Raw genomic sequence first — 12,760 nt, 5'->3', positions numbered from 1 at the left:
TCTCTCACCACTCTGAACTTTCCTCTGTTGGTTTTCTGGTGAGGATGATTGGGAAGGTGGATCGTCCAGGTGGGAAGAGGTGGAATCCTTCTCCTGAGGAGTTTCCCCTGGGAATCCGATGAACCATGTGATGGGGAGGCCTCCAGATGAATGTTTGTAGCGGGCATAGTGCAAAACATCCGGAATCCAGCGCACACTTCTCCAAATCACATCCAGTTGCTGCAGGAAAAGGTACAGAAAGAGTCACTCACACATCCCCACACTCAACTACAAGCAACACACTCACCCGTACCCCACTCACCCGTACCCCACTCACCCGTACCCCAAATCACCCGCACCCCAAATCACCCGCACCCCAAATCACCCGCACCCCAAATCACCCGCACCCCAAATCACCCGCACCCCAAATCACCCGCACCCCAAATCACCCGCACCCCAAATCACCCGCACCCCAAATCACCCGCATCCCACTCACCCGTACCCCACTCACCCGTACCCCACTCACCCGTACCCCACTCACCCGTACCCCAAATCACCCGCACCCCAAATCACCCGCACCCCAAATCACCCGCACCCCAAATCACCCGCACCCCAAATCACCCGTACCCCACTCACCCTTACCCCAAATCACCTGTACTCCACTCACCTCTAACCCAAAATCACCCGTACCCCACTCACCCGTACCCCACTCACCCGTACCCTACTCACCTCTAACCCCACTCACCCGTACCCCACTCACCCGTGTCCCACTCACCTGTGTCCCACTCACCCCGTACCCCCACTCACCCCGTACCCCCACTCACCCCGTACCCCCACTCACCCCGTACCCCCACTCACCCCGTACCCCCACTCACCCCGTACCCCCACTCACTCCTAACCCCACTCACTCCTAACCCCACTCACCCCTAGCCCCACTCACCCGTACCCCAATCACCCGTACCCCAATCACCCGTACCCCAATCACCCGTACCCCAATCACCCGTACCCCAATCACCCGTACCCCACTCACCTCTAACCCCACTCACCTCTAACCCCACTCACCTCTAACCCCACTCACCTCTAACCCCACTCACCCGTACCCCAATCACCTGTACTCTAATGACCTGTACCCCATTCACCTCTAACCCCAATCACCTGTACTCCAAATCACCTGTATCCCACCCACCTCTACCCCACTTACCTGTATGCCACTCACTTTACTCCAATGACCTGTACCCCACTCACCTCTAACCCCAATCACCTGTACCCCAAATCACCCTTACCCCACTCACCCTTACCCCACTCACCCGTACTACACTCACCCGTACTACACTCACCCGTACCCCAATGACCTGTACCCCACTCACCCTTACCCCACTCACCCGTACTACACTCACCCGTACCCCAATCACCTGTACTCCAATGACCTGTACCCCACTCACGTGTACTCTGAACTCACCTATACTACACTCATTTATATGAAGGTGAAAATGAGGACTGCAGATGCTGGAGATCAGTGTCAAGGTGAGAGTGGTGCTGGAAAAGCACAGCAAGTCAGGCAGGGAGGCTCCAGGGTAGAGACATAAATGGGAGGGGGTGGGGCTGGGGAGAAGGAAGCTAAAAGTACAATCGGTGGGTGGACATGGGGATGAAAGTAAAAAGTCAGAGAGGAGAGTGGAGCGGATTTGTGGGAAGGAAGATTGGCAGGTAGGACTGGTCACGAGGACGGTGCTGAGCTGGAAGGTTGGCACTGGGGTGAGATGGGGGGAGAGGAAACGAGGAAACTGGTGAAGTCCACATTGATGCCCTGGGGTTGACGTGTCCTGAGGTGGAAGATGAGGTGTTCTTCCTCCAGGCATCGGGTGGTGAGGGAGCAAATGTGGAGGAGGCCCAGGCCCTGCGTGTCATTGGCAGGGTGGGAGGGGAAGTTGAATGTTGCGCCATGGGGCGGGGGGTTGATTGGTGCAGGTATCCCAGAGATGTTCCCTGAAGCGCTCTGCAAGGAGGTGTCCAGTCTCCCCAGTGTAGAGGCGATCGCATCGGGAGCAACGGATACAATAATCGAAGGATTTGGCGGGGGTGGGTGGTTCATATACAGAATAACGGATACCCGGGAGGGAGTTACAGACTGGAATCTAATCGAGGGGTTCAGGGTGGTTTATATACAGAATAACAGATACCCGGGAGGGAGTTACAGACTGGAATCTAATCGAGGGGTTCGGGGTGGGGTTTATATACAGAATAACAGATACCCGGGAGGGAGTTACAGACTGGAATCCAATCGAGGGGTTCAGGGTGGTTTATATACAGAATAACAGATACCCGGGAGGGAGTTACAGACTGGAATCTAAACGAGAGGTTCGGTGTGGACTATATATAGAATAACAGATACCCGGGAGGGAGTTAAAGACTGGAATCTAATTGAGGGTTTTGGGGTGGTTTATATACAGAATAACAGATACCCCGGGAGTGAGTTACACACTAGAATCTAATCGAGGGCTTTGGGATGATTTTACTACAGAATAACAGATACTTGGGAGGGAGTTACACACTGGGATCTAATCGAGGGGTTCGGGGTGGTTTATGTACAGAATAACAGATACCCGGGAGGGAGTTACAGACTGAAATCTAATTTAGGCACTCAGGGGTGTTTGTATATAGAATAACAGATACCCGGGAGGGAGTTACAGGCTGGAATCTAATTGTGGGGTTCGGGGTGGTTTATATACAGAATAACAGATACCTGGGAGGGAATTACAGAGTCAAAGTTTGTGAGAAGATTTGTAGCTGGTTGTTGTGGTTGCGTTCGTCGAGCTGGGAATTTGTGTTGCAGACGTTTCGTCCCCCTGTCTAGGTGACATCCTCAGTGCTTGGGAGCCTCCTGTGAAGTGCTTTGTGTTTTTCCTCCGGCATTTATAGTGGTTTGAATCTGCCGCTTCCGGTTGTCAGTTCCAGCTGTCCGCTGTAGTGGCCGGTATATTGGGTCCAGGTTGATGTGTTTGTTGATTGAATCTGTGGATGAGTGCCATGACTCTAGGAATTCCCTGGCTATTCTCTGTTTGGCTTGTCCTATAATAGTAGTGTTGTCCCAGTCGAATTCATGTTGCTTGTCATCTGCGTGTGAGGCTACTAAGGATAGCTGGTCGTGTCGTTTCGTGGCTAGTTGGTGTTCATGGATACGGATCGTTAGCTGTCTTCCTGTTTGTCGTATGTAACACAAATTCCCAGCTCAGCGAACAGAACCACAACAACGAGCACCCGAGCTACAAATCTTCTCACAAACTTTGAGTCTGTAACTCCCTCCCAGCTATCTGTTACGGGCGAGAGATGCTAAGACAAGCCAGGAAATGGGAATCCTGTGCCAACCGCCTAAGCACCACATACGGACAACTCTGGTTCCTGCATGAATACCGAAAGAATCGAATCCTTCCACCATGTGTCAGATACAGACCACCAGTCAACAATCCACAAGCCAGGGACACAGCCAGGCAGAACGGATTCAGGATGATCCAGGTAATGATTACAGACGCACACAACAGACTTCACAAATACAGACAAGAAATTTTGCACCAAAAATCGTTAATTTCAAAAACCACCAATCAGGAATGGACCTGGCCCATAGAACAGGCCGTCACCATAGGACAGAACAGGACCACACACCGCAAAAAAACGACACTAAAAGAAAAAATGGCCAAACTAACACACAACAGAGAGGACACCACAATACACACCTGGGTTAGAAACCTCTGCCACAGACAGCTCACAGACACAGAAAGAACAATATTGGCCAAGGGACTCAACTACAACCACAGGGACGCCAAGACAGCAGACTTCCTAGCAGCACTAGAATGCACACTCAGGAACAATGGACTGACAGAAGAGACACAACAAACAGTGAGACAAAGTATCGTACCTCTGATAACAAGAAAAAGACAAACACTAACCTCAACATCAAGGAGAGGGAAGCACTAAAATCACTAAAAAACGATAAGAACAGATATCCGGGAGAGAGTCACAGATTGGAATCTAATCGAGGGTTCGGGGTGGTTCACATGCAGAATAACAGATACCCAGGAGTGAGTTACAGACTGGAATCTAATTGAGGGGTTTGGGGTGGTTTATATACGGAATAATAGATACCCAGAAGGGGGTTACAGACTGGAATCTCATTGGGGGGCTCAGGGTTTTTTTTTATGCAGAATAACATCTACCCAGGAGGGAGTTATAGACTGGTATCTAGTCGAGGGGCTCAGGGGGGTTTATATACAGAATAACAGATACCTGGGAGTGAGTTACAGACTGGAATCTAATTCAGGGGCTCAGGATGGTTTATATACAGAATAATAGATACCCAGGAGGGAGTTACACACTGGAATCTACATTTTCCATAGCGTTGGAATAGGAAAGAAGCAGTCACCAAATGAAGATATTTAATTTGTGAAAAGGAAATTATGACGTTATAGGACACGAGTTGGGAAGTACAGACTGGCAGCAATTGTTCCACAGAAAGGGCACAGCAGACATGTAGAGACTATTTTAGGAGCAGCTGTTGTGAATGATGCACAAATTTCTTCCTCTGAGGCAGGTAAGAAGGGGTAAGATTAAGGAACCTTGGATGATGAGAACAGAGAAACTTCTCGTCAAAAGGAAGAAGACAGCTTATGTAAGGTGGAGGAAGCAAGGATCTAGCACAGCTTTAGAGGATTACAGGCTTGCTAGAAAGGAGCTCAGAAATGGACTGAGGAGAGCCAGGAGGTGGCACGAGAAAGGCTTGGCAGGAAGGATTAGGGAGAACACAAAGACGTTTTACTCATACATGAGGAATAAGAGAATGCTCAGGGAGAAGGTAGGGCTGATCAGGGATAGTGGAGGGAACTTGTGTGTGGAGTCTGAGCAGATAGGGGGAGCCCTAAATGAGTTTTTTGCTTCAGTTTTCACCAAGGAAAAGGACCTTGTTGTGAATGAGAACTTTGAGGAGCTGGGATACAGTCCTGACCAGATCAAGATTGATGAAGTTGATGTGCTGGAAATTTTGGAAAACATTAAGATTGATAAGTCCCCAGGGCCAGACCAGATTTATCCCAGGCTGCTCCAGGAAGCGAGAAAGGAGGTTTCCTCACTCTCCATGGGAGTGGTACCGGAGGACTGGAAGGAGGCGGATGTTGTTCCTCTTTTCAAGAAAGGGAATAGGGAAGTCGCTGGCAATTATAGACCAGTCAGTCTTACGTCTGTGGTCAGCAAAGTTTTGGAAAGAATTCTGAGGGATAGGATTTATGAGTATTTGGAAAAGCACAGAGTGATTAAAGGCAGTCAGCATGGCTTCGTGAGGGGCAGGTCATGCCTCACAAATCTTATTGAGTTCTTTGAGGAGGTGAAAGTGAGGACTGCAGATGCTGGAGATCAGAGCTGAAAATGTGTTGCTGGAAAAGGGCTACAGGTCAGGCAGCATCCAAGGAGCAGGAGAATCGACGTTTCAGGCATGATTCCTGAAGAAGGGCTCATGCCTGAAACGTTGATTCTCCTGCTCCTTGGATGCTGCCTGACCAGCTGCGCTTTTCCAGCAACACATTTTCAGCTTCTTTGAGGAGGTGACAAGACAGGACAACGACGGTAGTGTATGTGGACTTCAGCGAGGCATTTGATAGGGTTCCCCATGGTAGGCTCATTCATAAAGTCAGGAAGTATGGGATACAGGGAGATTTGGCTATCTGGATTCAGAATTGGCTGGCTGACAGAAGGCAGAGAGTGGTTGTAGATGGAAAGTATTCTGCCTGGAGGTCAGTGTTGAGTGGGGTCCCGCAGGGCTCTGTTCTTGGGCCTCTGCTCTTTGTAGTTTTTATAAGTGATTTGGATGAGGAGGTTGAGAGATGGGTTAGTAAATTTGCTAATGACACAAAGGTTGGATGTGTTGTCGATAGTATTGAGGGCTATTGCAGGTTGCAGTGCGGCATAGACAGGATGCAGAGCTGGGCTGAGAATTGGCAGATGGAGTTCAACCTGGATAAATGTGAAGTGATGCATTTTGGAAGGTTGAACTCGAATGCTGAATATAGGATTAAAGACAGGATTCTTGGCAGTGTGGAGGAATAGGGGGATCTGGGTGTGCAAGTACATAGATCCCTCAAAGTTGCCACCCAAGTGGATAGGGTTGTTAAGAAAGCTTTCACTAACAGGGGGATCGAGTTTAAGAGCCATGAGGTTTTGCTGCAGCTCTACAAGTCCCTGGTGAGACCACACTTGGAATACTGTGTCCAGTTCTGGTCGCCTACTATAGGAAAGATACAGAGGCTTTGGAGAGGGTGCAAAGAAGGTTTACCAGGATGCTGCCTGGCCTGGAGGGCTTGCCTTATGAAGAAAGGTTGACTAAGCTCAGACTTTTCTCTCTGGAGAGAAGGAGGAAGAGAGGTGACCTGATTGAGGTATAGAAGGTAATGAGAAGCGTGGAAAGAGTCAATAGCTAGAGACTTTTCCCCAGGGCAGGATTGACTGGTACGAGGGGTCACAGTTTTAAGATATTAGGAGGAAGGTATAAAGGAGACATCAGAGGTAGGTTCTTTATGCAGAGAGTTGTGAATGCATGGAATGCGTTGCCAGTTGTGGTGGTGGAAACAGAGTCATTAGGGAGATTTAGGCAACTGCTGGACATGCACATAGACAGCAGTGAATTGAGGGGTGCATAGGTTAGATTATTTTATTTTAGATCAGGATTAAACCTCGGCACAACATTGTGGGCTGAAGGGCATGTTCTGTGTCGTACATTTCTATGTTCTATGGAATCTAATTGAGTTGTTCATGGGGGTTTATATACAGAATAACAGATACCCGGGAGGGAGTTACACACTAGAATCTAATCGAGGTGTTCGGAGAGGTTTATGTACAGAATAACAGATACACAGAAGTGAATTATAGACAGGAATTTAATCAAGTGTTCGGGGTGGTTTATATACAGAATAACAGATACCTGGGAGAGAGTTACAGACTGGAATCTAATCAGGTGGGGGGGGGGGGTTCAGGGTGGGCTGCATAACTGAGTCACAAAAATGTATTTGCTGTGATCCTACCTGCATTGATTCTGACACCTGTTTGTGCCTGTTTTTTGCAGATTGCAGTTCTTCATCTGTTATTGCCTCTCGCAATGCCTGTTGGGAAATGAGGGAGTCTAGCTCCAATAATGTTGACACACGGCAGTACAGGGTCATGAATCTCTCCCTGTAGCAGCTGAAGTGAACTGGAACAAGAGACAGCAGGAGCAATGAGATGTTCTGTCTGACTGTCTTTACTGTACAAATAATCAGAGCTTACATTCCCTCGGACACATCCCCAACAATCCATGCAGCCCATTAATCAACATCCTGGTGCAAACATCTCGAGCTCACACATTGTAAGGAAGATATAAATGTGTCTTATGTCCTGCCAGGTTTGCAGGCCGAAGAGTAGCTAATGTCTGGTGGGACTCTTTGCCATTATAACCTAGTCCTGGGAATTGACCTCCAGATTGATAGTAACAACGCAACATGAGAATTCAAAAATGATGCTCAGAATTCTTGAACCGTAATAAATCCTCTCAGTTAAACTGTGATAGGCCAAAAGAAATATGGAAACATTGAAACCAGCAGCAGGAACAGACCAATCAGCTCATCAAGACCATTGTACCATTCAAAATGATCAAACAAAGCAAAGGATGAAAATAAATGGGGAAAATAAACTGTGGGGGTAAAATTGCAAGTAAGACCAAGATAGACAGCAAGACTATCTTTAAAAGAGAAAAAGTCAAAGTGAACACAAGCTCCTTACAGCACTTATATTCTGTCCATAAAAATGATCCCAATCTTCCAGTTGCCTCCCACTTCACCACCCGACCATGTTCCCTGGCTGACATCTCTGTCTCAGACTCGCTGCAGTGCTCCAGCCAAGCTCAAAACAAGCTGGAAGTACACCACCCCATGTTCCACAGGGGTGGTCTATAGCCTTCTGGACTCACTACAGAGTTCAACAACTTCAGGGCATGAAGCACCTTCTCCCATGACCTTACCCCACCTTCACACAACAGGCCTTATCACAGAATCTGCTTTTACACACAAGTCAATGTCAACCACTAACAGTCCCTATTAGCAGCTAGTCATTCTCCCAGGCTGACCTTTGCCCTTTCTTTTTGTTCTCTTTGGGGTTTATCTGTGCCTATCATTTATTCTTAACCCCCTCCACCACCCTATCATCTGCATAAACCTGAGCGTTTTCCAAGTTCCATCATTTCTGAGGAAGAGTCTCTGGATCTGAAACATTAACTCTGATTTCTCTCCACAATGCTGCCCGACCTGCTGAGTTTTTCCAACAATTTCTGTTTTTGTTTCTGTACTAGAGAGAGATATTAGGGTCTGTCCTGTACAGGAAGCAGCCAGACTGTGAGATTAAACTGGCAGGGGATCAGAGTTCAAAAACAGTCCAGCAACAGTAGCAAAGATCACCAACAGAGAAAGAATGAAAGAAATGTTCACAACAGCATGTCTCATTCACAACAACCTCAGGGTAGTCAGCACAAAGGAAGCAGTGAAAGCTCACAATAACAATTCCACACACCGATTTCAAACATCTGCAGCGGGAGGTAGAGGAAGTTGCTGCGATGATGAGAAGGATTGCGTTGTCCAGGAGCAGCGCAGACTGAGTCAGAGGACGGCAGGAGCAGGAGGAAGGCAATGTCGGGACTGAGTTCCAGCACCTCCTGAGTGTAGACACGGAACCGCTGCACCTGTCAACCACAACAGACATGCAGAAACCAGGAGGACATTCCAGACAAACGGCCACTCACACACACACGCAGCACACATACTCACAAACAAGTGTCACGTATACTGGGGTACATCAGAGTGTTACAGTGAGGGGTGTGGGGTATATCAGTGTGTTACAGTGAGGGGTGTGGGGTATATCAGAGTGTTACAGTGAGGGGTGTGGGGTATATCAGAGTGTTACAGTGAGGGGTGTGGGGTATATCAGAGTGTTATAGTGAGGGGTGTGGGGTATATCAGTGTGTTACAGTGAGGGGTGTGGGGTATATCAGAGTGTTATAGTGAGGGGTGTGGGGTATATCAGTGTGTTACAATGAGGGGTGTGGGGTATATCAGAGTGTAACAGTGAGGGGTGTGGGTATATCAGAGTGTTCCAATGTGGGGTATATCAGAGTGTTATAGTGAGGGTTGTGTGCTATACCAGAGTGTTACAGTGAGGGGTGTGGGGTATATCAGAGTGTTATAGTGAGGGTTGTGGGTATATCAGTGTGTTACAGTGAGGGTTGTGGGTATATCAGTGTGTTACAGTGAGGGTTGTGGGTATATCAGTGTGTTACAATGAGGGGTGTAGGTATATCAGTGTATTACAGTGAGGGGTGTGGGGTATATCAGAGTGTTATAGTGAGGGTTGTGGGTATATCAGTGTGTTACAATGAGGGTTGTGGGTATATCAGTGTGTTACAATGAGGGGTGTAGGTATATCAGTGTGTTACAGTGAGGGGTGTGGGGTATATCAGAGTGTTACAGTGAGGGTTGTGGGTATATCAGTGTGTTACAGTGAGGGGTGTGGGGTATATCAGTGTGTTATAGTGAGGGTTGTGGGTATATCAGTGTGTTACAGTGAGGGGTGTGGGGTATATCAGAGTGTTATATTGAGGGTTGTGGGTATATCAGAGTGTTACAATGAGGGTTGTGGGTATATCAGTGTGTTACAATGAGGGTTGTGGGTATATCAGTGTGTTACAATGAGGGTTGTGGGTATATCAGTGTGTTACAGTGAGGGGTGTAGGGTATATCAGAGTGTTACAGTGATGGCGTTGGCGTGTAGATGCAGTAATGTTGGATTTGCTCTGGTTTCCACTCCAGCTGTGTGAATTCCACAGCAGTGACAGTGTGATGTGGTGCAGTAGCTGCAGTCAGTGAGGATGCTGTCACTTACCTGGTGCAGGGGGAGGTCGATATGCTCGAACAAGGCTCGCACAGCTGCCTGCAGCTCAAAGAAAAGTCGGGGCTTTGTAACTGTGGCCTCTCCTCCACCACTGAGCCCCTCCTGTTCCGATAGACTCCTCATCCACTCCCAGTCCTCTCTGCAGTCGATAAACCATTCATGAGCCAGAGATTTCACTCAAGGTTGAAATATTTACAAGACAAGACCCTTCTGCCCCTCCAGCCTACATTGGCTCTTTAAAAGAGCTGTCCATTCAGGCCCACTCCTCTGCTCCCTCAAATCCACTTTATAAGTTCCTCTTGAATCTCCTTCCACTGCCTATTCTGCCTGTGTATTCCCAATCACAACATCTCAGTCAACTAACCAACTCCTCTGTGTCCCTCTGGCTGTTTTCTGATTACCTTCAATATGTCCTTCAGCCAGATTAATCATTATTTACTCAACTCTGGAGGATCATGATCTATACAGGGACTCCCTGAGCATGGTATTTGGGGCCTGGATTGTACTGGGAATCCCCAGGGGACAGTGTGGAATCCCTGGGGTGAAGACCATCCCTGTTTGTCATTCTTAAATGTTTATTGATCAAGGATAGAATTTTCTTTTTTTTGACGAAAGAGTGAAGCTGCCTAGGCCGTGGTGAATGAGAAGGAAGGGATACAATTTAATAAGGATGAAGCTTGCCAAGATTGTTGGCACAGAGCAGCAGGACAGGATGAGATACATTCAAAGATTTTGAAGGAGGTGAGTTTAGAAGTTGCTTGGGCTCTGGTCATAATCTGTCAGCCTTCCCTGGACTTGAGTCTGGGGGCTAGGCCTAAGGCTGGGGCTGGGGCTGGGGGCAAACAGGTGGAAGGTGCTAGGAGACATACAAATTACAAACACTACACCTTGTTCCAGAAAAGTTGTTGGGATAATCCCAGCAATTACAAACCAGTCAGTTTATCTGTGGTGTCAGGCAGTTTGTAGAAACAATTATCCAGGATAGAATTAGTAATCTCGTGGAGTATGGTGGGTTGATTAGGAAGAGTCAGCATGGATTGCTAAAGGGTGAGTCATATTTAACTAACTCACTGGAGGCTTTTGAAGAGGTGACAGAGAGGGTCGATGAAGCTAACATTGTTAATGTGGTGTACATGGATTTCCAGGTAGGCCTTTGATACCATGCCACACAATAGGCTTGTGAGGCAAGTTATAGGTCAAGGGTATAAGAGTGACAGCAGCAACATGGATACAACATTGGCTGAGTAATAGCAAACATTACCAAAAGGATGTGGATGTTTTGAAGAGGGTGCAGAGGAGGTTAACCAGGATGTTGCCTGGTATGGAGGGTGCTAGCTATGAAGAGAGGTTGAGTAAGTTAGGATTGTTTTCATTAGAAAACAAGGGATCTGATTGAGGTTTACAAAATCATGAAGGGTATAGACAGGGTGGATAGCAAGAAGCTTTTTCCCAGAGTGGGGTACTCAATTACTAGGGATCACGAGTTCAGGGTGAGAGGGGAAAGGTTTAGAGGAGATATGGGTGGAAAGTTCTTTACACAGAGGGTGGTGGGTGCCTGGAAAGTGCTGCCAGTGGAGGTGGTAGAGGCAGGAATGATAGTGTCATTGAAGATGTATCTAGACAGATACATGAATGAGCAGGGAGCAGAGGGATACAGATCCTTAGGAAATAGACGACACATTTAAATTGAGGATCTGGATTGACACAGGCTTGGAGGGCTGAAAGGGTTGTTCCTGTTCCAGAATGTTCTTTGTTCTAAAGGGGCTAATAGACAATGAATATTTTTTGAGCTGGGGGAAGGTTTGTAGGAAGGACTCCTATCCCAGCAGTCTGTACTGGGATCCTTGCTTTGCTTGAATTTATTAATGATCTGGATTTTGGTGCATGGGGCACGATTTCAGAGTTTGCAAATGGCACTAAATTTGTAAGAATTGTAAACTGTGAGGTGGACAGTGTGGAACTTCAAAAGGACATTGCTAAGTTGGAGTGGGCAGAGAGGGATCAATGCAGAGAGATGTGAGGTGATGCCTTTGGTTGGAAGAACATTGAAACACAATATAAAATTGAGGGGACAATTCAAAAGGCGAAGCAGAGCACAGGACCAGGGTGTGTATGTGCACAGAACATTGAAGGTAGTAGGGCAGGTGGAGACAGCAGCTTTAATAATAGGGGCATAGTGTACAAGAGCAGGGAGGTGATGTTGAACTCGTTAGACTTTAACTGGAGTATTATATACAGTTGTGGGTGCCACATTACAGGAAAGATGTGTTCCAAAAAAAGAGAGTGCAGAAGTGATTCGCAACAGGGGTGACAGGAATGAGAAACTTCAGCAATGACAGTAGATTGAAGGTGTTGGGATATTTCTCTCAGGAGAGAGGAAGGCTGAGAGGAGATTTGATTGAGGTTTTCGAAATCATGAAATCAGGACAGAGTAGAACGGGAGAGACTATTTCTGTTTATAAAAGGAACAAGAACAAGAGGGTGCAGATTTAAAGTTTTGAAAAGAAACAAGGGGGGAGTAAGCAAAATAAAGCTTTTTCACTCAGCGAGTAGTTAAGGCTTGGAATGCACTGCCTGGAAATATGGTGGAGGCAGGTTCAATTGAGACATTCAAGTGGGGCATTGAATGTTGTCTGGGTGAAAATAGTGTCCAGGGACATGGGCGAAAGGCAGGAGATTGGTATGAGATAATGATGCTCACCCCCACAATGGGCCAAATGGTGTCCTTCTGCACTGTAACAATCTTGTGACTGTGATTTGCAGAAGGCAGATCTTGGACTCTGAGGAAGATAGCATGAAAATTCTAAAGGACATCGACAGGTTTGCATAA

The 12,760-nt window shown here is 47.3% G+C and overlaps 1 protein-coding gene across 1 annotated transcript in view; it reads right to left on the bottom strand.

Annotated features, from left to right (window-relative positions):
• Window positions 1-12,760, bottom strand: part of ankfn1a (ankyrin repeat and fibronectin type III domain containing 1a) — a 338,629-nt gene that overhangs the window by 9,148 nt on the left and 316,721 nt on the right. The window contains exons 20-23 of the mRNA XM_072559008.1: window positions 9,922-10,069; window positions 8,557-8,725; window positions 7,041-7,207; window positions 9-219 (exon numbers count right to left, since the gene is read on the bottom strand). Coding sequence (XP_072415109.1) covers window positions 9-219; window positions 7,041-7,207; window positions 8,557-8,725; window positions 9,922-10,069 — 695 coding nt within the window. The remainder of the gene's footprint in view (window positions 1-8; window positions 220-7,040; window positions 7,208-8,556; window positions 8,726-9,921; window positions 10,070-12,760) is intronic.

The sequence above is a fragment of the Chiloscyllium punctatum genome, chromosome 39 (genome assembly GCF_047496795.1).
Source record: "Chiloscyllium punctatum isolate Juve2018m chromosome 39, sChiPun1.3, whole genome shotgun sequence".
Classification (NCBI taxonomy): Eukaryota; Metazoa; Chordata; class Chondrichthyes; order Orectolobiformes; family Hemiscylliidae; genus Chiloscyllium; species Chiloscyllium punctatum.
Note: the sequence above shows the minus strand (reverse complement) of the source record. Positions and strands in the feature narration are given on the sequence as shown.